Consider the following 27,131-nt stretch of genomic DNA (forward strand, 5'->3'; position numbering starts at 1 on the left):
CACATTCTTAACAGAAGAATTGCATTTATTACATAAGACACCTGCAATAAAAAGAATGGTGACATTAATGTTCAGAAACAGAGGACAGAAGAGTTAGTTGATGTATTTGAAAAAAAAAAATTCCAAACCTTTCACAAGCAACTCTGTTGTACAGCTTATTGTATCAGCATCATTGCTAACTTGGCAGGTATAAACTCCACTTTCGGAAACTCCAACAGAGTAAAGATCTAAATAGCATGATGACCCTTCGATTCCAGCAAAATATTTCGGGCCGGTTATGATTTCATTGCCATCTTTTAGCCATTTTACAACAAATGGAGGTGTTCCTTTTAAAGTACTTTTAAAATGCACAGTAGAACCAGGAAGAACTGTCTGGGCATCTGGTTTCACCACAAAACTTGGTGGTTCTAAAATGTGTTCAGAAAGAAAATATATGCATTAAGAGAACTATTATATAAATAGTCAATTCACATAAATGAGAAAAAAGTTAACTCTTCAATAAAGTTCCAGTAAAATTAAATATTTCTGACCTTTAACAATTAAGGTACCACCACATTCACTACTTCCTGCTTCATTCATTAGTTTGCAAGTGTATTTTCCAGCATCAGTCTTCTCTAACTGATCAATCTCCAGGGAAACAGTATTGTCTTGATAGGCAAGATTATATTTTGTTCTACCAGATATGATGCTGCCATCCTTATACCATTCCACACTCATTGGAAGAGAACCAGAAACTTTGCATTCCATGCGTAAACATGATCCTAAAACTTGTTGCATTTCTGACAACTTTTTGAGGAATGATGGAGCGATTACTTGTTCTGTACAATAAAGAAAATAAGAGGAATGATTTTATCTTCACAATATGTATCACTAACTTATATATTAAACAAATAAAATGTTCAAATATGTAAGGTACCAACCTAGAACAATCAAATTCACTTTGCAACTGCTGCTTCCAATGCCATTAGAGACCTCAAAGGCATATTCCCCACTGTCCTCATTTTTTACAGATTGAATCTTAAGGTTTGCCACATTTTTCATAAAACTCATTTTATACTGTCTGCTGGGCATGAGTTCCTTGTCATCCTTGAACCATTTTACTTTAAGTTCAGGTGTGCCAGCCACAATACTCTCCAAACTTACAGGATCACCTACAGTAACACTTACTGCCTTTGGCTTCTCTATGATTTTGGCAGGTTCTATGATTTAAAAAAAAACATAGTAAACATAAGTAAAATAAAGAAAACTGCTAGGAATAAAGCCCAGAACAAATACTTTTTTTTTAAAGAATCTGAAACAAACCTTGAACTAATAGTGTTGCAAAACACTTCTGCATTCCTGCATCGTTCATAACGTGGCATGTGTACTTCCCATTGTGAGAGGCTTCTGCTACACAAATGTTCAATGTCGCAACATTGTCTTCAAATTTAAATTCAATATTAGGGCCTTCTAATAACCAGTCTTCATCTTTCTGCCATCTTACAGATAAGGTAGGCGACCCAGTAACAGTGCACTGAAATGTAGCGGAACTTTCCAAAACAGTGGCAATATTTTCAATCTTCTTTAAAAATGATGGAGGTTCTAGTTTTGAATAAATAAATACATTAATGCATGAATGCATTCCAAAAAAGGTTTTTAAAAATAAAACGTTTATTATATAAAATTATCATAACATGACTGACCTTTCAAACTCAGTTTAGACCTGCATAAGCAGCTTCCCACATCATTTGCTACAGTACATTGGTATTCACCAACATCTAATGCACCACATTTGAGTATATGAAGGCAAATATGGCCATTCTCCTGTGTAATTGTATGCCTTTTACTGGTTCGGATTTCCTTAGCATCCTTATACCAGGTAACTTCAAATGGAGCTGTACCAGTAACTTCACAATCAAGCATAACATCAGAGGCTTTCACAACTTCAAAAGATGTCAGTTCCTTTTTAAACACTGGGGGTTCTGAAATTATGGAAATTAATGTTTTAGTTTTGATTAAAGCATTGGACATATGCTGTCAAAATCTGCTCATCTCTAAATACTGACCTTTCACTTTTACTTCAACACTGCAACTTTCGCTACCAGCTTCATTGTGTGCCTCACACACGTATACCCCACTATCTTCAACCTTAGCACCAGTTATTTCAAGGCTCACCAGAGAGTTATCAAAGGACATTTTATACTTGTCACTGGAGCTTATTTCATTGCCATCTTGGAACCAGGAGATTTTTATTTCAGGAGTGCCTACTACTTGGCACTTAAGAATTTTGTTCTGTCCTGGTTTTAGTATTGCTACATTCTCAGGCTTCTGAACAAATTTTGGAGGTACTAAAAAAAAAAAAAGACATCATGTAATTACCAAATTCACTTTCTTAAAATTAAGAAACAATGAACATTAATTTTAAAGCGAATTAAAAATATATAAACCTTTGACAAAAAGTGTTGATTTGCAAGCCTCTGATCCAACATCATTACTGATCTCACAACTGTAATCTCCTGAGTCAGAAACACTGACAGAAAATAACTCCAGCAAACTTGTTGTGTTGTCATTCCAAATGGAACAAGTGGCTCCTGATACAAGTTCTTTGTTGTCCTTAAACCATTTTATTGACAATGGAGGAGTGCCATTGACTAAAACTTTCAGCTGCACTCTAGATCCGGGTAAAACATCCTTCGATAAAGGCTTTTCTATTATGGTTGGAGGCTCTAAATTGAATCGGGGGGGAAAGATATAAAAAATATATATTTTAGATACTATATTTCTGGTTTAAAAAACAAAGCAATGAAAGGAAGGAAAATAGGCAAACCTTTTACAGTTAAGTGGCCAGAACACTGCTCACGTCCAGCTTTATTGGTTGCAACACAAATGTAGCTCCCACTGTCTGCACTATCAAGGCGAATAATTTCCAAAAGTGCTGTGTTTTCATATAATGTGGATTTATATTTTTCACTAGCCGTTATCTCTTTGTCATCCTTGTACCATGCCACACTCAGAGGAAGAGAGCCAGATACAAGGCATTCCAGATGGGCAAAAGACCCTTTGATGCTGTCCACTGGTTTCAATTTTCTTGTAAACGATGGTTTGATAATTTGATCTATCCAACATAAAACAAGGAATTTCAGACGAACCAATATTAATCTTAAATCTCTCACAAATGTATTAGATTTTTGTGCTCACAATGTTTTTTAATGTTTTTACTAACCTAAAACTGTGATGGATGTTGTACATGTGCTGCTGCCAACATCATTGGAAACCTCAAACATATATTCACCACCATCAACCTTTTCTGTCGAATGAATCTTTAGCGTGGAAACTTTATCTGTACTGTGGATCTTATACTTTTTGCCTGATGTCAGCTCTTTGCCAGCCTTGGACCATTTAGTCTTTAGTGCCTTGGTACCTGAAAACCTACATTCCAGAGTGGCTGGGTCACCAGCAGTAACACTAATAGACTCTGCCTTTTCAGTTATGTTTGCAGGTTCTGTGATAAACAGAAAACATTAAACATTTTAATGTTAAAATCATTACTCTCTCTCTCTCTCTCTCTCTCTCTCTCTCTCTCTCTCTCTCTCTCTATATATATATATATATATATATATATATATATATATATCTTTATTTGCATTTACTAAATCCACAAACATGTAAGTACAGTACTAAAATAGTACTACAGTGAGAAAAAAAAACAACCAACTGACCTTTAACTACCACAGAAGCAGAACACTTTTGCACTCCTGCATCATTCTTTGCCTGACAAGTATACTTTCCACTGTGCTGTGTATGCACACCTGTCATGTACAGGGTAGCAATTTTGTTATCACAACTCATTTTTATATGTTCCTCCTCTGTGACTTCATGATCATCCTTTATCCAAGACACAGTTATTGGCATTGAACCTTTAAGGGTACATTGCAGTGCAATATCACTCCCTACAATGGAGCTAACGTTTTCAACCTTCTGTACAAATGATGGGGGTTCTAGAGAAACAACGAATGCAAGAAATACATGAAATTAAAATAAATTTGGCATTTATCAGAGTATGCACAGAAAGACATATCCAAACTAGTTATATTATCTATATGCTACCAACCTTTTAATGTAACTTGGCAATCACAGGATGCATTTCCTACATCATTAGTAACTGTACATTGATATTTGCCAACCTCTGTGGAATCGCACTTCAGAATGTGAAGGTTGACTGTGCCATTCTGGCAGGTTATATTGTACTTTTTGCTACTTCTGATAGGTTTATTGTCTTTGTACCATGCCACATCAAATGGAGCTGAGCCAGACAGTTCACCTTCCAAAATAACATCAGAACCTTTTACAACTTCCCTGGATTCAACAGCCTTTATAAAAGCTGGGGGTTCTAAAATAGAAGAGTAGAATATTAATATATGGTATAAATTAGTTCAAAATATGCAAAAAGCTATAAGTTAAAGGATTGCTAGCTAACCTTTGACTCTAACCGTGCTGCTACATCTATCACTACCAGCTTCACTATGTGCTTCGCAGATGTAATCGCCACTGTCGTCGATGCTAGTATTGATAATCTCCAGGACTGCTACCGAATTTGTGAAGGACATTCTGTACTTATCACTGGCACTGATTTCACTCTCATTCTTGAGCCATTTAATTTTTATCTCAGGAGTGCCAGTTACTTTGCATTCCAGTTTAACTGAAGATCCATTCATTAACAGTTTTGAAGGGTCCGGTTTCTTCACAAATGATGGTGGCTCTATAAGATGGAAGAGCATTCATAAGAATTAAGGAAACCATACAAAAGATTATTTGTGAATTACAGAGAAAAAAGAAGAAGGAGAAGAAAAAGAAGAAGACGACGACAAAGAAAGCACCTTTTACAAACAAGATAGCGGTGCATGCCACCTTGCCAACATCATTGCTGACTTGGCAAGTGTAGTTGTCTGAATCAGAAGGTTTCACAGAATGAAGCTCCAGAAAACTTGATGATGTTTCTTTTTTGATAAAACATGCTCCACCTGTTGTTAATTCCTTATCCCCCTTAAACCACTTGATTGTCAGTGGGGCTGTTCCATTGAAAGAACTTCTTAAAATCACAGTGGAACCAGGTATCACTTCTTGTGAATCCAATTTGACAGAGAAGCATGGAGGCTCTACATTTGTATAAAAAGATAGTAGTAAAGAAAATTATTAGTTTTATTTAAAAAAAGATCTACTTACTATATATTCTTGGTTCAATAAAAAAATGAATACAGAAATTAAGGCTATATTTGAATGTAACAATGGAAAAGATAAGCTTTAAAATCTGCAGTATGTCTCAAACCTTTTACAATGACAGTTCCACTGCTTTCTTTGTTCCCTGCTGCATTTGCTGCTCGGCAAGTATAAATTCCAGCATCAGTCATTTCTAATTGACTTATTCCCAGTGATGCTGTGTTTTCCTGGAATGTCATTTGATATTTAACACCAGCTGATATCTCGTTTTCATCCTTGTACCAGGAAATGGTCATGGGCTGAGAACCAGAGACTTTACATTCCATGTTTACACTGGTACCTACAATGCCATCCACTTTCCTTACTGGTTTTATAAAAGATGGAGGAATAATCCGATCTGTTTGGATAACAAGAGTTTGTGACTTTATCAAATCTGCAATGCAATTAAAAAACAACTGAACATGAAATTGAAGATGTAAAGGTCAGTACTAACCCAGCACAGTAACAGAAGAAGCACATCTGTCATTTCCAACACTGTTTGACACTTCAACCATGTATTCACTGCTGTCCACTTTTTCTGTTGCATAAATCTTTAAACTGGCAACATTATCCTTAAAGCTTGTTTTGAATTTTCTGCTGGATACCATCTCTTTTCCATCTTTAAACCATTTGACTTTAAGTGATGGGCTACCTGCTACAGTGCATTCCAAAGTTGCTGGGTCCCCTGCTGTCACACTAATTGATGCCGTTTTTTCTACTATTCTGGCCGGTTCTATAAAGAGATTCAATCATTTTCATTGAGAATAAAACATATATGATGTATATGTATATGCGTATCTACTAATGCATCTATTAACTTGTACTAACCTTTTACTGATACAGTTGCTTCACATTTTTGAAGCCCTGCTTCATTCTCAGCTTGACATGTGTATTTCCCACTATGACTAATCTGAACAGTCATTATTTCCAGGATGGCAACATCATTTTCAAAAGCCGTAGTGATATAATCATCATTTTTCACTATCTCATTATCCTTCAACCACTTAATGGAAATAGGCGCTGAGCCTCTCACAGTAGACTGCATCTTAACAGGACTTCCCAACATTGCAGTAACATTTTCAATCTTCTTAACAAATGAGGGGGCTTCTAGATTTAAAGAATAAACGTCTTTAATACAAGACACTTCATACAAACAAATGTAAATCTACACTCAAATTTAAAATTCTTCTTCTTGTGAAGACGGACAGTGTAATGTATTTTACTAACCTTTCAACTTTACAGTTGAGCTGCATGAACTCTTGCCCACATCATTTGTTACAAAACATTGGTAATCGCCAGCATCTGCTGTTTCAAATGAAGTAATTTCCAAAGAGGTAATAGAATCTTGATTGATAATGTTGTGTTTTTTACCAATTTTAATTGGCTTTCTATCTTTGAACCATTTCACTTCAAATGGAGCTGTACCAGCAATTTCACATTCAAGTGCAGTATTGGTGCCCTTCATTACTTCTACTGGTTTTAGTTCTTTGCTGAAATATGGTGGTTCTACAAAAAAATATTAATTGCAACAGTTTTAAACCTCCTTGGATACCAACATTTACATGAAAGGTTTAAATTCAAGTAATACATGATTTAAAACAACAGACCTTTTACGGTTATCTTGGCACTGCAGCTCTCACAGCCAGATTCATTTAGTACTTCACATGTGTAGTTTCCACTGTCCTCCACACTAACTTCAAAAAATTCTATGACTGCCAAAGCATCTACAAATGTGATTTTGTATTTGTCACTGGTACTTAGTTCCTTGTCATTCTTAAACCAGGTAACATGCAGTTCAGGTGAGCCTTTAACAGAGCACTGTAGACGGGCTGCCACACCCTTTTTCCACACAATCTTGGACTCCAGTTTCTTAAGAAATGATGGGGGTTCTAGAGAGAGTATTTTAAAAAGTGACAATAGCATATTTGACAGCAGACAAAATATTAGAAAATGATCAGAAGGATGCATAAACCAAGTAACAGTTTTCTATTAAGAGCTGGAAATCCAAAAAGAAAGATTAGTCCATAAACCAATAAACTATACAAATAAACCGGAAAGAAAGAAAAGACATTCTTAGAAACCTTACTTTAAAAGACGTGGCTGCAGCAACAGCCTTTGTGATTAAACCAGTTGATTTTCCCGAATTTCATTGTTGTTAGTACTCAGAAATATTAAGAGAGAATTATCTTGAGGGCCATGCTTACCTCTCACTGTTACAGAGGCAGAGCAGGTGCTACTTCCAGCGTCATTTGATGCAGTGCAGACATAGTTTCCTGAATCTTTGAGTTTGGCATTTGGAATTTCAAGAACTGCTACCTTTTCTTCAAATGTAATTTTATAATCCATACTGAGATGGAGTTTTTTACCATCTCTGCTCCAAGTTATACATACTCCTGTGTCTTCATCCACCTGGCATTCAAGCCGAATGATGTGGCCAACAGCCACTGGTAAGGGCTCAAGTTTCTTCACAAACTGTGGTTTATCAATAACTCTTAGCTCAGCACTACAGATGTCGGTTCCAAATGCATTTGTTGCCTTGCAACTGTAGATGCCCTTGTTATCAAGCTGAAGACTAGGAATCTCAAGAATATTCTTTTTCTTGTCAGTTGAGATTTTGTAGTTTCCGTCTGAAGAAATGTCAAGACCGGCTTTCTGCCATACAATATTCATTGGTGGTGAGCCAGTCACTGCACATTGAAATCTTGCAGGTTTCCCCACGTATAAAGTCATTGGCTCTGGTCTAGTTACAAAGACCGGAGGAAAAACTTCTAAAAAAATAAAAAGCCAAATTATTCCTTTTTTCTTTTTTTAAGACTCAAAAGATATAGCGGGCATATGATCAGCCCAATGTACAAAGAACATACACCAAGAACGCAAGAAAGCAAGAGAAAACTATTGCAAACTTACTTTAATATGGTACTTTATCACAGCAGAAAAAAAAATAAAAGTATGTCTTAAATCAAGAAATTTCCTTTCATTATAAACCAAGTAAACAGAAAGGGTACCCTGATGCTACACAAATACAAAAAGGTAGTGCTTACCTGATCTGTTGCCATCAATGTTTGTACAAAACAAAATAGATTTGGGGTGTTTTGAATAAAAACACATTGTAATACCACAGAATTCAGTAGGATAAATAAAGCAGTCACTTAAATGATTTCTATGAAACAAAAGATAATTCACTTACCAGTCACAGTTATCGATGCTGCACAGCTGTCACTGCCTTGCTGGTTTGAAGCTTTACAGGTGTATTCACCACTGTCTGATACTTGGGGTTTTGGAATTTCCAAAGTAGAGGTGTAGTTTTTGCTAACAATCTTGTACTTGTCACTCTCTCGAACTTCATTCCCAGCCTTGAACCACTTAAATGACACATTTGGAGCGACTTCAGTCTCACACTCAAACTTTGCAGGGTTGCCAACAGTGACCTCCAAGGACTGAATTTTCTTCTTGAAGACTGGAGCAGCTAAATTTTGGGGGAAGGAAAAAAAATCATGAGTGTCTTAGCAAAACTGATGAGTAAACTGTTGTTTAAGGTAATGTTAAACAATAAAGTGATCAACTGGAACAAAGACGATGAGTGCAAAAGCAGTCCAGGGAGTGACTGTGAAAAGAAATGGCTGCTGTAAAAGGTTAAAAGGAAAGAAACCATCTCCATTTTAGAAAATGGAGATTCAGTGAATAATGAAAAATTACTGCGATATGATGCCCAGAGACATGCATATCCGTGTAGTTTCTTGCAGACATTTTGTGCAAAATGGTGAAGAAATGATATGGAAGAACAAATAATGTGCAATGACTGAGTGCCCTTTTTAAATACACAGTGAATACAGAAGTGAATCAGTGGAAAAGAAAACCAACAGTGAAGTGGATATGGGGAAGAACGTTACTGAAATCGCACTTATGAACAAAGTTAATGATTAGATTGGATAAGTAAAATAAAAGTCTTAAAGGCTACATAGATAATACAGCATGCAATCTCACTAAAATTAATCAAGATAATTAAGAATAAATAATCTGTCAAATATTCAGATAAATATATTAAGTCAAATAAAGAAGTAAAGAGTAGAGTAGAAAATTTAAAGAAAAAGATAAGAAATTATGTGGGTTGTTAATGATATTTTAATAGTTATGTCTAATGTAATCTTTTAAATATTAATTTTAAAATGCAGTTAGTGATTAAAATTGAGTGTGAAGTAAAAATTATGTAATATTAATATCCCCATAATCCAACCTCTTAATACAACTGTGAGTTTCGATGATGTAGTGGTCTTTCCAGCTTCATTCACTGCCTCACAGATATACTCTCCTTCGTGCTTCTCCTTGACTGCTTTGTTGATTACTAGTGTGTAAGTATCGTGGTCCTTTAAACATTTGAACTCTTTGCCTGAAGTAACCTGTTTACCATTGAAAAGCCAGTTTACCTTTTTAACACTTGTTATAATTACACTAAGACTTACTTTGCTATCTTTCTCTGCAGCAACATCTTCTAGTCCCTGACTAATGACGGGATAACCCTTGGTAGAAGGTTCTGAAGATATTGTCATTTCTTCTTTTAAAATTTCTTCGCTTCTCTCTTTTTTTACAAGGATGTTTACTGTCTGTTCAACAGGAATTGATGTTGAAGGTACTTCTGTGGTAATGACTGCAGCTCCAACATCTTTCTGATGAGTTTTCATTGTCGCTGTTTTAACTTGCTGCACAGATACCATCTCCTGAATATCCCTTTTTGATTCTGTGGTTACTTTAATCATCTGTGCTTGTGAACTTTTTGAAAAAGAATCAGTTGACTCCTTCAGCAGAGTAACACCTTGTGTCATTACTGTTTGGACTGAGGGTTTGTCTTGGGTCTTAAGATCAGCTGACTGGTTGTTTGGTTTTGCAATGTCTGAGGCACACTCTGCAATGCCAACAGTTTCCACAAGTGGTGTCATCATTTCTTTGGAAGGTGCACTGCTGACACGTAACCTTTGGGGCCTGTCAATTTGTATGGTGCCTGGCTGTTCTGAAGACAGGACATGCTGCTCCTGATGAACAATTGAATGAAAGGCTGCTTGAAGTTCACTTTTCAAATTGGCAGTCTGGGGATACTGTCCTTCAAAAGCTAAGGTTATTTCCATAGGTGGGGAACTACTAGTTGTAATAAGATAGGTAAACATGGTATATTTGGGTTCTTTGCGTACCTTTAGTTCTGTTACCTCAATATCCTCTAAGCGTTCTAAAACCTCTGCCAAAAGCGAAGGCTGTTCACCAGCTATGGCAGATTCAAGTGCATTTTTTAATTGAGTTCTAATGCTCAAAGTGAAAGCTTTGGGCGTTTGAAGAACAAAAGTAAGTTCTTTTGGAAGGGTTTTACTTTCTAGGATCTCATGTGCCTGGAATGCCTCTTTTGGTTGCCTTTGTATCTTAAGATCTGTTGCATCTGACCTGGTTATGTCTTCAGAATGCTCTCCAATAATGACCTGTGTTTCCTCCATCAATAACGGAAGCCTCACAGATTGCCCTTCTTGAATCCGGACTGCAAAGTCTTCTTCTGCTGCCTCTAAAATAACTGTACTTTCTGTGGAAACTGCTTTCTCTTCTATGTGAACAGGCTCAGAGAGGATTTTAGGTTCATACTTGGTCTGACAAGTAACTTTCTCTGTTCCTTTAAAGGTATCAGTATGGCCCTCCTCCAAAGTCTGACTTTCTGCTACGGTTGTTAACTGCATGATATTCCAATGATCTTCTTTTTTAACTAAAGCACGCTGATGTTTTACCTCACAAGTAAATGGACTTTCTTTTGGCAGTTGAACCGACTCTGTAATTACTTGAAGACAAGTCTGTGGAAGAGGCTCGCTTTTACACTCTGAATGAATACCTGTCACTGACACATCAAGGTCTGTGGAATAATCTGCTGCAAGTTCCCTTTTCTCTTCTGCAATTACTGCCTGCCTACGGGCTTTCTCTTGTTTCTGTACTGCTACTCTGGGTTCAGGCTTTTCGAAGGGAAGTATACCTTCCTTTGGGAGCATACATTCTGTTTGTACAGACTGCAGATGTAAAGCAGCGGAGAGCTCTTTTGTTGACTGAATTGAAACTGCACTTTGTTTGGAAGAAAATTGTGAAGTAACTTCATAAGTGATAGATTTTTGCTCATCTGAAATTAGTGAATAAAGCAAAGTGGGGCTTTTTCTAACTTCAGCTTGCTCCTCAGGGGGCACCTCAAAATTAAAAGTGGCTTCACTGGGCAATGTGTCTTGCTCACTTATGACCTGCAAATGCAAAAGCTGTTCACCTACTTTTTGTGATTGTACTGACACTGCACTATCTAGCCCAGCAATCTTCTCAGTACGTTCAGCTGTGAGCTGTTGTTTCTCTTCAGCAATTAAAGCTGATTTTAAAAGTGCACCCTTAGTTGCTGATATCTGCAGCTCATTTGGTCTTTGCACTTGAAAAGTCTGCTCTTTTGGTAGGGATTTTGGTGTTTCAGTGACAGGCCTTAGCAGTGGTTTTGACAATTCCTTTACTACTTTTGCTTCCATGGCAGCATCAAGAGTTATTAGCTCACTGGTATGGGCCTCATTAAATTCCTGCTTCACAGTTGCTACAGCTGTGTGCACTATTTTAACACCTTCATTCACCATGCTAACATTTTCTAACTCTGGCTTTTGAATAACAAACATTGCCTCTTTTGGCAGTTGCATCTTACCTTCTACGTGGTGACTATATACAATATGTTGTGGTTCAGGTTTTGGCACTGCAAGTTCAGACCCTGTCTCCAGAGTTTCTGTTGTCACACTAGTTAAAGATAATACTTCCTCGGCAACTACTGACATAAGTTTTGAGGGTCTTTCTTTGGTTAGTTCAATCTCAATCACCTCTGGGCTTTGTATTCGCTCATAGTGCTGCTCTCTAAAGCCATGGCTTTCCTGAACAGAAGTTGCGAATGCTGCAGTGTGCAGTTCCCTCAGCATTGGAACAAAAGACTCTGGTACAGCTTCACCAGTGGAGACTGTGACCCTCTCTTCAACCTCATGAGATTGTTGTATAGCTGCCTGATGGGTGGGAACATGTTCTCTGTGCAACGTGGCTGCAGAGACTGCTACTTCCCTTAATGAGTCTACTTGTTCACTACTTATAGCTTGTCTTTCCTCAGTGCCTATAGTGTACACCATCTGGTGTCCATCTTGGAGTTCGGCCCTTGCCTCACCTGGTAAATTTACCATATATAAACGGGATTCTGTAGCTTGTTCTCCAGCTGATACTTTATATCCCTTTTTCTTTTGAACAACTTTGTGTTCCTTGTGCCGAGAAACAGCAAATGTATCTTTACACACAAGCAACTCAGCACTGGAGGTGGCTTCCCCAAACTGGTTGAATGCTCTACAAGTATAAAGACCACCATCATCTTGTTGAACTCCATTGACATTTAAGTGACCAGATCCGTCAAGATTGTGTACAATGCTGAAGTAGATGCTTGGTTGAACTTGGTAACTTCCCTTAAACCACTGCACCTCGGGCATTGGGTCCCCTATCACTTTATATTCAAATGTAACTTGACTTCCTTCTGTGCATTGCACAGGTTGTAGTTCTTTTATGAAGCAAGGAGGACGTCTGGTCACATTATGCATCATTTCCATTTGAACTTTGTGTTCCTCTTCAGATAAAAAAGACTCTTTGATGACCTTCTTTTCTACTAAATTCAAAGTTGGTGGCCTTGCTGAAGGCTTTTTAAATCCTCCCATAGCTTCCTTTGGCCTCACCTGTAAAAATGTACTGCAAAAGCACTGACCAAGAATATTACTTGCAGAGCAAGAATACTCACCTATATCTTCGAGTTTGACATGTGGAATAATCATGATATACTCCTCATTTTCTTGAACAAACTTATAATCTGCTGAAGGAGTCAACTTTATTCCATTATGAAACCACTGAATTCTGGGTTTGGGAATGCCAGTAACTGTGATAGAAAACCTAGCTACCTCTCCTACACTAATCTCAGCATGGGCTAGTTGCTTAATAAAAACTGGTACTTTTGGCTTTTCATTTTTCTTTTCAATTGTGCTGGAATAAAGCTTAGGTTCTGGCATGAGTTCAAATGTTTTGCCTTTGTCAGATAACTGAAGGCCACTGCTGTAGGTTTCTTGTTTCTCTTCACCAGTTGTCGTGAGAGCCAAGCTAGAAAATTCTGCACAGAAAATAATAAAGTCAAAGGTTTACTAAATACATTCATATGGTGCCTTTTAATAAACTAAATGGAGGTATACAGTGAAGAACATCTGAAAGTATGCAATGAAGCATCTCCAACTTATAAAACATTCTGTAAAAAAAAGATGGTTTTAGAATTTTAAAAAAGACAAATGCAAAGCTGTCATTTTCTTCTTCGATCTTACTTTATTTAATTATACAACCTTGTAAATTACAAACCAAACACAGCACAGAAACTATAAGAGCAAACACATGTGAACAACAAAAAAAAATTATATTAACTATATAACATTTTATTTTATGCCTTCATTTCTTTTCCAGATAAAAATTTAGTTTGCACATTTTTTTTGTAAATGTAAATTAAACCTGTTATGTTAACTCAACACTTGTTATTTGTTACTAGTTTTGCAAAAAAATTGTGCAAATTGCAATTTGGTGTAAATACTCTGATAACTCAGGCATGCTGTATCATGACTTTTGTTGTATAATGTAATGTATACCTTCCAGACAGAGATCCAAATTAAATATTGATAAAAAAAAATATCATTTAAACTGAAAAGCTTACATTATATAAATGATTTGACTGACTGGGTTAATTACCAACTGCAGTTTAGATAAAGCATTTTAAATAGCTAAACAGAAATATGTCAAATAGTAGACTATACAGCAGCAGAATACTACTGTAAGCAAATCAGTATATCCTTTATACCTGTACAGGGAATGGATAAAGGCTGTGACCAAAGGAGTTTTACCATACCATATACTTTACACCTACAAGTTTCACCTTTACTTTGAATTTTCTACATTATTTAGAAAATATGAAATGGCTGCATTCAGAAAAGAAAGTCACTATAATAGACCTGTATAGCACTGAAAAGACCATAATTACTGATTGTATTATTATTATTATTATTATTATTATTATTATTACTATTATTATTTGTAACTACAAAATATCTGTTTTAACTCCCCCAAAAATTGTCCATATCACACTAAAATCACAACAAAATAAATAAATAAATACATCATAATCTGTATAGTAACTTACACTTAAGATTCAGACACTTGTACGCAATTATATAAAATGAATTATTAAGCATGCATTTAGTACTGAGGCATAATAAACAATAAGCTTTCATTAGATCTATTTCATGTTTCACCATTTACCCATTTACAAGAACAATGTAAAGAAGATAAGACCGCATACAATTGGTTGCAAAATTACACTGTTGAAAATAAACTGTTAAAATTCAGTTTCAGGTCAATGTACTACTGTATGTTTCAATTGAGCAAATTAACACAAGAACTGTTTGGATAAATGTAATAGTTGCAAGTGCTGGCAGTTCCAGAGATACAGAACCCGCTTTATGGTTTAAGCAAAAGTTACCAAATCAAAAGTGTAGTAATGCATTTTCTTTTCAACACTGCTATATGTTTGATTTTAGTCAAGTGATATACTAATAACAGGCTTAAACTGTTTAAAAAACTTTCAACAAGCCAACTGTTTCAGTAGACCCTGCTCTGTTTGAAGCTATACATTTAAACTCACCAGCATCACTTTTGGTAACGTTTCTAATTATCAAGTTGAAGCTGCCAGACTTTTTTTCTTGAATAATATACCTGCCTTTTTTAATTAATTTACCATCCTTGTACCACTCAGCACTAGGCTTTGGGGTACCACTTATTAAACACTGAAGCACCAGTGAAGTCCCTACAGCTGCAGTTAGGTTTGTCAGGGGAAATAAACATTTTGGAGGTGTTTCTGTGACCTGAAACAGGAAGCTACAAGTGTCAGATTCTTTAGCTTTAAACTCAATCATGTCTTCCCTGGAAGGTTCAGCAAACACATCAAAATTAATATTGACACATTTCTCCCCCTGCTCCTCATGTTCATTGTCTGTCATGGCTATAAGCCTTACAGCTTTTTGGGAATCATCAGTTTCATGTTCAAACTCAAACTCCAGTTCTATTTCTGAGGTCTGATTGCCTTGCGCCACTGAATTGCCCATAATCAAATCAAACTTCTGAGGCTGGTATCTGGCACTCCCTAATGATATTGCAGTTACTTCTCTCCCTCTTCCCTTTGCAAAAAACAACTCTGAGTTAGATACACCAAGAGATGCTCTACATGTTGTTTCTCCTACTTGATTTACTGCTTTGCACATGTAGATGCCATTATCATAACTGCATACATTATGAATCCTAAGAATATGATTGTCATTCTCTGATGAATAAACATATTTCCTACCATCTTGTGGGATACGAACAGTATCTTTGAACCATGTCACACTAGGAGGAGGAATTCCTGTCACTGAGCACTCAAAGACAACATCAGTATTTTCTGTGGTCTCTACGTCAAATATTGGGTTGATAAACCGAGGTGGCATTTCTGTCACCTCAAAGGCAATTTGCAGGTCCTCACTTTCTTGTGTTACAAAGTCTATGCTGTTTTCCTCAAAAAGACTTGGAAGAACATCAAGAGAGATGATCATATTTTTATTGTCAGGGGTAAATTCTGGGATTGTGATTATTTTGACCTGTTTCTCAAATTCCTTTACGTCATTCTCATCCAGTTCTACTTCCAATAAAATTTCTTGGGGAGAAGGAGATCTTGATGTTGTGTCATCTTCTACATCAAACTCTATCACATGTTGATGAGTTACTGCAGGGGGCATTGGCATCAATCTTGTATCCTGCGATATAACCTCCACTTGCCCTAAACTTTTTGCTTCCCCTATAGTGTTAACTGCTTCGCAAATATACTCTCCTTCATCAGCCTTGCATATATTTTGGATTTGCAAAATACACACATCACCTTCTCTTTCCATTTTCACCCTCTGTTCTGTATTTAACAGAATTTTATTTTTATACCATTTTACCTCTGGAGTAGGAATTCCAGTCACCTCAGCAAAAAATGTCAGCATGCCCATTTTGCAAACTCTTTTCCTTGATAATGGTTTAATAAAAGCTGGTGGAATGCCCTGAATTTTGGGTTCCATTTCCTGAGGTGATCCAAATGCTCCTGAACTATGTCCTTCTGTAACTGAGCTTTCTTCTTCCAAGCTAAATGTGAGCGGCGTTGTTTCAATTCCCTCATCTTCTGGTGATCGGAATATCTTTGGTGGTGAAAACAACCTGTCAGGCATGGCACCAGAAGAGTTTTTTTTACCCTCAACAGGTGAGAACAGGTATTGGGGAGGTGTTACATACCCTTCAGGAGTTCCACAAGGTGTATGGAAAGATTCAGGTGACTTTTTAGATTGAAAATTGTCTGCTGAGGAAGATGGAGTGTAAAATCGTTCAGGCTCTGCAATTTCATCACTACATGTACTGCTAATTTCAATTGACATTTCAGATTCTGGAGACAGGGAACGTCCCCATTCAGGCTGCTGGTTATAGTAGTCATAGACAGCACTAAATGTTACCTCTTCAACTTCAAGTGAACTTATCCCAGCCTCTTGCTTAACAGTTTCCGCCACATTTTCCTGCATTTGTACAGGACTCTTCTGCTGTACCACTGATATAAGATAGTCTGTTAGGGAAAAGGCAGTTTCATCACTTTTTTGTGATGCTTCACTTGTTGGTTTTGACATCTTTGCACAAACAGCTCCATGTAATTTAGAGTCTTCTACCATTTTACTTTTGCTTTCCCATCCTTGAACCTTAACTTCTTCTACAACATTCTCCTTCACATACTTTGCCAATTCAGTGCTTATGCTGGGTCCCTGCCATTCTAATTCTTTAACTTCCTGTGTACTTGATAACTGACCTGTCCTGCCACTATATGAAAGAAGGTAAGATGAATTTTCTTTTTCTGGTGTCTTTGACACTGCGTCTGTTGACAATACATTTTGCTCTGGCATTATTGTTTCAGTTAAAGAGACACTGGAAAAAACAGAAGATTCAGGTTTAACTTCCAAAACTGTTGAACTGGCTGGAAGTTGATGTTCCTTCTTCATCCTTTTACCAAGGGTAGAACATGAAACGGTGTTATGGTGATGTACAACACTGTGTGTAAGGGAATGTTCTAGTGGACTGGACTTACTTTCAGGTATTCCAGTTTTATTTTGGACTCTTCCTCTTTCATATTCACCTTCATCTGGGAGACCCACAAAATGTCTTGCAGGAGTTTTAGTAAAATTTTCCGATACAGTTTCTTTTTTACACCAAATAGGCATTATTGCCTCAGGTTTTACTAGTTTGGGCATATTATATTCTTCTGTGTTTTCCTTCACAGTGGTTTCAACTTCACTCAAACTCGCAAGTGAAATAAAATGACTCTCTGTGGTGTCCGGTGTGTCAGTGGATCCTGTTTCCCTTAGTTGGTGCACAAAGCTTAGTGGAGCAGTATTTAATGCATCACTTGGAACCCATTGCCTTAGCTGATGAATGCGTGGAACAGGCTCGACTGGAAGATTCGTTGCAACTGTTCCTTTAATGTGCATTGGGACCGTGTGTCTATGTTGATGGATAAAGCTACGTTGCTCAAGCTCTCCTGGAAGTTCTGACATGTGTTTTTCATTTTTATCAACTGGAACAGTTTCTCCAAACTGGTGGATTGATCTACATGGAACAGAATGTATTGGAATGCTCTGTGCAACCCTTTCCCTTACACAGGCTGTGGTGGAGTCGCCGAATGGGAAGATGGAGCCATGTGGAACAGACTCTATTGGCAGATCTGATAAACTAGTGTCCTTTGTTTCTATTGGAACTCCTTCCCTTACGTATTGCATATACCTACGTGGAACAGACTCTTCTTGATAATCAGAAACAGCAGATTCTGTCTTTTCAACACAACCTACTTCCCTTACATTGTAGATTGACCTACTAGGAACACACTCTTCTGGAAAATACAATTCAGGACATTCTTGAATTCTTTCCCTTAAATTAACCTTTATCTTAGGTTCAGTTGGAGTTTCAAACATACGTTTTATTTTTGAAACTCTGGTTACCGCATCCGATGACGTCAAACCACATCCAGTTATTTCTGTTACATTGGCTGAGTCCACTTCCTTTGAATGTAGTGTAATTCTGCGTTGGGATGGTTCTTCTGGTGGACAATGGGATTGTTCTCTTGATTCATCTTGTTCCCTTCTTACATTTCTATATTTTCTGAATCCAGAAATTGGTTTCTTGATGCCAAGAGGTTCAAGAGGGTTTATATAGTCTGAGATTATATTTTCTCCAGTTTTTTCATCGGTTTTTCTCCGGTTTCTTGAATGTGACATAGATACAAATTCCTGTACATTTCCCTTTTCTTCTACCTGTGACTTGTCCTGTATACCGACCATATATTTTGGTACACGTGGTGTGTCAAAAGAACTTTCTGTTTTATTTGTTTGATGTTCACTAACATCTGTTGCATTATCCCTACGATAAGTAAAACTGTGCTTTGTCGGTTCAACATTGAGATTAGCTGCACTTTCCACCTCTCCAGTTTTGTTGTTAGCAATACACCTGTAGTTGCCTGAATCCAAATGGGAGACATTATTAATATATAATCTATACATTCCTCCTTCTTGTTCAAATCTGTATTTGCTGTTACTGCTACTTAAGCATCTGTTGTTGTGAATCCACGTTGCTGTTGGTTCTGGGTCTCCAGATATAAGACATTCAAACATTACTGTTGCTCCTTCTATACAACTTGTGCTCCTCATTTCTTGTATTACCTGTGGGGGTTCAGAAGCAACATCAAAAAAAAATGTAAATTTGTGCTTGGTTGTTTGTGCAAGTTTATCTTGGGGTGAGCCATCTGAGATTCTCTCAATTGGTTCAAATAATTCTTTAATATCGTCATCTTGCTCGGGAACTGGTGTAGGTGCAGTTATCATAATCTCAAGAGGAGCTGAAAGGAGAGATGAGTCTGAATGTCCCAGTCTTGGCAAGACTGCTTGGGGGACCTGTAAAGTTGATCTGAAATCTTCCTCTGGGTCTATGTAGGACTCTAGTTCTTCTTCTATCATTCTATCAAGTTGCTCTTCAGTCATCTCTGCTGTCTCAGTTACTTGAACCTCACAGGTGGTAACTGTTTTTTTGTTTATCAAACCCTTTTCTTTAACCTTTAGAGAAGCTGAAGTCGTAGCAGTTCCATACTGGTTAAATATTACACAAGTATACACTCCTTGATGTTCGTTGCTAGTAAAACCAATAGTCAGGGTAGACTGGGCATCTGTTGTGTGTATAGCATAATCTTGGTTTCGTGGTATTGGTCTGTCATCTTTATACCAAGTAACTGTTGGCTGAGGATGTCCTTGGAATAGACACTCAAATGTACATACTTCTCCTCTGGCAGCTTCTAATGACACCATTTTCTTATCAAATAATGGAGAGCATGGTTGCCACTTTTTCGTAAAATAATTGACTTCCTTTTCTGGTTTTGTCATGGCTAGCTCAATCGATGTTTCACTTTCTTTTGCATGCAACTCATATTCAGCTCTGTCAACCTGTGTTAGTTCAGTTGTAATTAATTTTTCTTCAATTAAATCATCCTCCATCCCTAAAACGTCCTCTTTATATTGCTGTGCCATTTCTGCCATTTCTTCAGTCTCAGTCAAATCAAATACCATTTCATCACCTTTCTGGTCTTCTGGTATATCTTGCTGGTAGTTAATCATGTTCTGTGACAACTGGATCAAAGACTTCTCTGTCTGTAATGTGCTATCACCGCCCTTCTTATTTACAGTTTCCATCTCATGATCCATCTCAAGTTCAGTTTTCAATTCTTCATTATTATCTGGGAATCCTTTCCTTAGAAATTGCTCTTTTAGTGTCTTGATTGTTTCTGATCTAGAAGCTTCTTGAAATGAAGTTACCTCATGTGGCGCTTCTGTTTCATCCTCTTGCATACCAAGGCCTAGGATTCTTTCCATCCTAATCTGAAACTCAGAGGAATTCTTATTAACACTTGATTCAGTCTGATCTGTTGTTTTTCCATGTACATCAGACACAGATGAAAGCTTGATTCTTAGGCGCCCCACAAAGTCTGTGTAACTTGACTCACTCCCAACAGATTCAAGATCAAATTCAGATGATGATCGTGAAGAAAGAGAAAGTCTCTTCTCTCTGACAGCTCGACGTAAAAGATGCAGCTTCACTTTTACATCCTCTTCAAGAAGACTTTCAGTGTCACTGTGCCTCTCTGACAAATGAGGAGAGCCTCGTTCTGATGCACTATCACATAACAGAAGGTCCTGCTTTTTGGATGGAGATGAAGTTCTAAAATACATAGTACGCATCAGACCCCGTTTTGGAGATGGTTCCCTCGAAGGTCCTTTCATGGTATATTTCTTATCAAAAGGAGATCCCACACACCTAAGGTCTATCCTTAACTTTGCTTCCCTCCTTTTCTCAACCATAGAATCTATACTTTCATGAGTTTTCTCTGACCGCCTAACAAAACTTAAATAGTTTGCATTTTGTTCCTCAGCCAGCGATACCAGCAATGAAGCAGTTGATTCTGCTGAACCTTCACTGTTAATAGCAAACACCCTGTAACTCCCTGAATCTTTTTCCTGTACATTCTCAATTTCTAAAGTTGAATTATGAATGTGCATAGTACTTTCAGTTTTAATTACCCGACGAGTCTCTTTAGGAATTGGCCTGTTGTTATGCAACCATGAGATTTTTGGGGGTGGGCAGGCAATCAGCTTACATCGGAAAGCTACTGGCGCTCCCTCCATGACAGATTTGAATTTCAGCTTTTTAGTAAAAGAAGGCCGTATGCTCTCAGACCACGAACTTATGGAAGATGTTCTACTTGAACAACGATTGGCAGAAACCAATCCATGATCTAAATAGTCTTCAGTGTCTGAAAAAGCACCTCTTCTGTTTTCCAAATATTCTGTCCCATCACTGAAGAACAATTCTAGAAAACAAGAGAAAAGAGTTTTTATTTTTTTTTTATTAAATAAGAAAACATTTTATTTAATGAAAAATTGAAAAAATATTTGAAATGCAATATTAATGAAAAAGTAAATGCATGCAAGAGATCACAAGACCATAAATAAAAATTCACTCACCATATTTGTTCGAATAAACGCAAGACCTGGTTCTTTTTTAAAGATTCTGACACGAGTATCGCTCGTTGTTTTGTTCCTTCTTCAAACTGTGGAAACTTCTTCATAAAAAAGCATAAATGTTTTCAAAATAAAATGTGTTTTGGGAATTTTCTCCTCTGATTTTGGAGTGTCTGTCTGGTAAAATACTCTTACCTGACTTGCAGACAGCTGAATAAACGCCCTTTCTGATCCTTTTGATTAGAGGGTAAATTGTTCAGGTATTTGAGTGAAAGAAACCAATGAATTGCCAATAGACAATTACAAATATTATCATAAGAAATGGTATGAGAAGGCGTTTATTCGAACTAATATAATTGCTAGATTTCACAGTGTTATGTAAAAAGCAAGCAACATTAACCACATACCACTATCTGCAAGCCAGTCTTAGACATGTGTGCAAGAAGAATGAATACCAGATGCATGGAAAATAAGAAGCAATAAAAAGATTTGGCTAGTCCCATATCTTTTAAAGATGCGTTTCCTAGAAGCTGGAAACTTTAAAGGAAACACATCCCAAACCTTTAAATCTGATTTTTTTAAAAATATAAATAAGTTGTCATTACGTCATGCTCTAATATAGGCATGTACTGATGCAAGATCCCACTATTCCAAAACTGCTGCAAAGCAACATATTAGTCAAACAAAACCTATGATAGAAATTTAAATAATAAAAGATCTGAAATAAAAATCAGTACAAAAACAAAACATTTAAGATATAAAACAAAGCTTTTCTTAAACAAGTAATGATGTTGCATGCATGCAGCTTATACTTCTGGTATGTCTCCCCAAAACATTTTAGATTTATAAAAAATGATCTTACCTTTTACTTCCAACTCGATTTTACGTTCAATCTCCTCTTGAATTACTTTCTTTATGTCTGTGAATAAAAGAAGAAAAGACTGTAAGCATTCATTCTGTAAAAATGTTTTATTTCTTATACCACAGTGAATGTGATGTCCCATTTCGCATGTATCTTTTGGGTAAAGGCATCTGCTAAGAAATAAATAACAATAACAATAATCTTTTCAAAAGAATTTACCAATGGGATAAAAAGGTACATGCTCCAAACCTATAAGCTTGTTTCAAACCAAAAATATGTACAGTTATATTTGTGTATATGAATATTTATTTTTTAAGATTTATTTTTAATCCACAGTCTTCTGCAACCTTTGCTGTACTTCCAGAACATGCCTTATCATGCCTAAATACTGTATGGTAAAATGTTTTTTCATCCAAAAATGAATCCGATGAGAATTTGGAACTGGGGTGCAAATGTGAAATGAATGATGAATTTGCATTCGGAAGGACCAAAACATGCAGTTGCCAACCTGTCACCCTGAGATGTGTGCTGCACGAAGCTTCTCCTGCCGAATTGACTACTTTGCATGTGAATGCGCCAGCTTGACTGGGGCCAACTTTCTTTAAATTTAAACTGCACAGAGAGCCATCATGTTTCAAGTAACGTAATGCAGACTCTTCAACAATCAACTGATTGTAAAGCCAAATCACGCAAGGCGCAGGTACACCCTTAATAACACAAAAGAGCGAAATATCATCTCCTTCTTTAACAAAAGTTTCTGGGGCCAGTTTTTCTAGGAATTCTGGAATGGTGGCACCAGTTTCTGGTAACTCCTCAAAGGGTACAACATCTGGATAGTAGTCTCTGCTTCTCTGCCTTTGTGTTCCACTTGATCTTTGGGTTGACGATGGTGGAGGTCTTGAAGATTTCTCTGAGAGCTTCTGTTGGCCTTGGTCAGTGGGAATTACATGGGGCTCTCTGTCAGTTTTAGAACGTTTAGTGTCTGAATCAGAGGAAATTTTGGTTTCTGCTTTGGGTTTTGCTTCTTTAGCTGGGTAAGAATAAAGTTAGGAAAATTATTATAGATTAAAAGCTTCAGCAATTATGTTTTAGCTGTAAATATTATGATATATTATTAGAGGGTTAGTGGGATGTATGGAAATGCTGTTAAGGCTGATGTTTAAAGCTCTCTAAGTTTATATTAAAATGTTAAATATTAAAATAACTAGTGCTATAAGTTATTGTATAAGTTAAAGCCAAGCTAAGATTTAAAAGCTGAAAGCATGACGCAATGAAAGGATGATATGAAATAATCCAACGTGGTAACAAAAAACTCATAACCACCTTCCACTGTAAGCTGAGCAGACGTTCTATCTTCCCCATATTTATTTTTTACTGCACATCTGTACCGACCCTGGTCACCCAACTGGACATTGAGGATGGAAAGAGACAGAACACCTCCACTTTGAGAGCATTTCACTCTGTCAGATTCCTTCAGTGTCTTGCCGTTATGATCCCAGACTATCTCAGTATAGGGCTGACCATCAAAAGAGCAGATGAACTGGGCCATCGCGCCTGTATTCACCCTAAGATCACAGAGTTTTTGGAGCATTGTAGGACCCCTGTTGGCAATGGAATCTGAGTGTTTCACAATAGTCACTTCTTGTTGGGCCTCCATCCTTTTCACAGATGTAGTCTTCTTCACAGTGGACCTTTCAGAAACACTTTCAAAGACTTGACAACTGTATTCATAGGAGGGCTCCTCGACAGATCTGAACTCTTCTGAATAAGTTTCAGTTTGCTTTGTGACCACTGGAGATTGAACACGAGCCTCTGATATGGTCTGAGAGGTGACTGTTTCCTTTATGGCTTTTCCAGTACTTGATATGCTTTGCCTATCTATGGTTTTCACTGTATGAGTAATAAAAGACAGGATATTAAGCACTGCTCAATAGTTAAAGATAAGGGTAAAGTTGCTAAGGTTGCACTATACATGCCAAATGGATCAGTCAACAGATGAGGTATTTTCAATGCATGATCTATGATATGAGTGAAAAATAAATGATGGATGAAGATATATTTTTTCATGGCACGATGTTGAGCATCTTCTTGACAGAACCACGAAAAGAGTATGAAATGGAGTTATACGATGAAGAACAAAACATTGCACAGCAGTGGTGATATTAACCCTAAACCACATGCTTACTATAAATAAGACATTTATTTTATTACAGAATTAAAAACAAACAAAAACAAATCTTGAGACATTACTTAAATTATGTTAAACTGTGAAATGAGTGAAAAAAATAATCCGGTAAGTGATTTTTTTTTAAATGTCCAGTGATGTTTTAGGGTTAAAGATGGCATTTCGTTAGCACAGCACTTGATGATGACAAGACATTGAGTCAAAATATCCAGAGAATTAATATTGGTGAATTATTTGTGAGACACTAAAAACTACTTTCCGTCAAACAATAAATTGATTTTACCTTCTGCAGACACTTCAAGTGTAGCTGTGCAAGTTGCTTCTCCAGCACTATTGCACGCCTTGCAAGAGTACTGTCCAGCATGCTCAGTGTAAGCATCAACAATAATGAGTGTGGCTGTATTTGTTACTTCATCGAAATGAAACACCACATTTTTGGTTGGCTGTATTAATCGTTGATTGTGAAACCAACGGATTTCCGGTTTCGGCATGCCAGACACACGTGCATGAAATCTGGCCACTTCCCCATGGGGCACCATGCAGCTCGCAATAGGCTGAATGAAAGTAGGCCTTTGGCCAAGGGGTTCCTTCTTAACACTTGCAACACTTGTAGAAACATGCCATTGAGTCTTGGATGTAAATTCTTCTACTTTTTTAAGTCCTGAAAAGAATTATGCCACTATTCAATTGCATGGCATCAAACATCTTTATTTTTTATAATAAAATAAAAAATAATAATAATAACAATACTACTACTACTACTATTACTACTACTACTACTAATAATAATAATTCATGGAATTTGTAATCCTTTAGTTTCCAAAAATGTGAGCTTTCCTTCCCAAGATCACTTCTTATGTTAGCCAATCAATTTTGAAAATAAAACTCCTCAATCATCTATGACAATATCGCTGTCGTGTCTTTTAAGGAATACTGGTACATCCATTGCTCTAAGTGAGCATTCATTTCTACATATTTTCCATAGAAGCAAAAGCAGAATAAACAAAACACCTCCATGCACTAAGACGGTTGTTAAAACTGGACTGAGAAATCAGTCAGTATTTGTGCAGTCAGGATGTATTTTAGTTTCAGATGTCTCACTGCTTACTTGATGTCTTACATTCTTTCAAATAGTCAAATGTTTGTTATATCTGAAACATTTGTATGTTGCACGTAAAAAGTACGCAACATCCAGTTTTACCAGCATCTAAAACAGCCTCATGTTACATTAAAGTAACATGCATTACACAGTACATGCATTTACAAGAACAGTGATCCCCTTTCCTCATTTCCCTCAGACACTTGTATTGAAAACATACCTTCAGACTGCACTTCAACTGTTGAGGCATCTTGAATGGGAGCTATGGCAACAGGAGTAGCTCCTTTGTCAGGGGAAATAACCTCTGAAACTGAAAAGATGAAAAAAAAACACAATTCATTTGCTTGTTTACTTGCACACATTACAATTAAAAAAACAGTGTGTAGAGACAGTCAGACAGATAAATAAAAGATAGATATTTACCTTCAACATTGAGCGATGCTGAGGTGGTTGCAACACCATAATCGTTTTTGGCTTCACAAGTGTATGTGGCGGCATCTTCAGGAGAAACTTCAATAAGCAGAAGAGTATACTCTTCTCCATCATGTAGGAATTTGCATTTAAAGCCCGCAGAGAGCTTCTGGTCATTCTTATACCAGGAAACCTGAGGTTCAGGTTTGCCACGTACCACGGCACTGAAGCGTGCAGGTTTACCACAGTCGATTGTTAAGGGTTTCAGCTCTTGCACAATCTGTGGCGGCTCAGGAACTGAAATATAAAGCAAACGATCCCTTAGAAAGTTGATTCACTGCATATTAATTAAACAAGGCAATTAAGCAATGACCCCCATGTTACTGTCTAGTTTGAGAATGTATTCATATATATATATATATATATATATATATATATATATACTCAACAATAAATAGAAAATAGAAAATGAAATCTATTAAGACTGAACAGCTTTGCTAAATAATAATTCTTTTTTAAGTACTCACGGTTAACGTGAAGTGTCACCACACTTCTGTTTCTTCCAGCAACAAAGGTGTATTCACCAGCATCACTGCGTATGGTTTCTGTAATAGTCATACGATGAGTTTTTCGAATGACAAGATATTTGAACCTTTCCTGAACCTGGAAGTTAATTTCCACTCCATCCTTCAGCCAACGAGCCTCTGTATCGTCCTCATTGACTTCAAATTCAACTACAGCTCTCTGTCGTTCAAAAACCTATTACCAAAAAGAAAGAGAAAAAAAGTATTACATACACTATTGAACCTGCAAGGATTTGTGATTATTTTCCATTCCATTTGGTGAAAAAGTGAAATAATCTTACTATGATGTCTTTTTCGACAGGCTCTGATATCTTAATGTCACGACCTTCAACTGTAAGATGTGCAGTGCACATATTCCCGCCTGCTACAACTGAGTATTCCCCAGCATCAGACATGTGCACAGTGGAAATCATTAGACGATGTATAAATTTCTCTGTTGAAACTCTAAACCTGCAAAAAAAAAAGTTAAAATCAATTTTGAATTGTATTAGATTGAAACCTTCAGTTGAAATACAGCACTTTTAACTTTTACTACAGGCAATCCATATTT

The 27,131-nt window shown here is 36.9% G+C and overlaps 1 protein-coding gene across 1 annotated transcript in view; it reads right to left on the reverse strand.

The window, feature by feature from the left end:
- LOC117406791 (titin-like) overlaps positions 1–27,131 on the reverse strand; it is a 165,645-nt gene that overhangs the window by 120,149 nt on the left and 18,365 nt on the right. Inside the window, exons 34-62 of the mRNA XM_059033620.1 lie at positions 26,863–27,031; positions 26,525–26,756; positions 26,010–26,294; positions 25,807–25,896; positions 24,771–25,148; positions 23,626–24,192; positions 22,811–23,332; positions 22,303–22,359; positions 9,470–13,405; positions 8,423–8,701; positions 7,440–8,003; positions 6,843–7,124; positions 6,463–6,741; positions 6,064–6,342; positions 5,690–5,968; positions 5,306–5,593; positions 4,857–5,135; positions 4,457–4,738; positions 4,091–4,369; positions 3,699–3,977; positions 3,203–3,481; positions 2,807–3,094; positions 2,427–2,705; positions 2,046–2,327; positions 1,683–1,961; positions 1,303–1,581; positions 921–1,199; positions 531–818; positions 129–407 (exon numbers count right to left, since the gene is read on the reverse strand). Of these exons, the coding sequence (XP_058889603.1) occupies positions 129–407; positions 531–818; positions 921–1,199; positions 1,303–1,581; positions 1,683–1,961; positions 2,046–2,327; positions 2,427–2,705; positions 2,807–3,094; positions 3,203–3,481; positions 3,699–3,977; positions 4,091–4,369; positions 4,457–4,738; positions 4,857–5,135; positions 5,306–5,593; positions 5,690–5,968; positions 6,064–6,342; positions 6,463–6,741; positions 6,843–7,124; positions 7,440–8,003; positions 8,423–8,701; positions 9,470–13,405; positions 22,303–22,359; positions 22,811–23,332; positions 23,626–24,192; positions 24,771–25,148; positions 25,807–25,896; positions 26,010–26,294; positions 26,525–26,756; positions 26,863–27,031 (12,137 nt within the window). The remainder of the gene's footprint in view (positions 1–128; positions 408–530; positions 819–920; positions 1,200–1,302; positions 1,582–1,682; positions 1,962–2,045; positions 2,328–2,426; positions 2,706–2,806; positions 3,095–3,202; positions 3,482–3,698; positions 3,978–4,090; positions 4,370–4,456; positions 4,739–4,856; positions 5,136–5,305; positions 5,594–5,689; positions 5,969–6,063; positions 6,343–6,462; positions 6,742–6,842; positions 7,125–7,439; positions 8,004–8,422; positions 8,702–9,469; positions 13,406–22,302; positions 22,360–22,810; positions 23,333–23,625; positions 24,193–24,770; positions 25,149–25,806; positions 25,897–26,009; positions 26,295–26,524; positions 26,757–26,862; positions 27,032–27,131) is intronic.

The sequence above is a fragment of the Acipenser ruthenus genome, chromosome 11 (assembly GCF_902713425.1).
Source record: "Acipenser ruthenus chromosome 11, fAciRut3.2 maternal haplotype, whole genome shotgun sequence".
NCBI lineage: Eukaryota > Metazoa > Chordata > Actinopteri > Acipenseriformes > Acipenseridae > Acipenser > Acipenser ruthenus.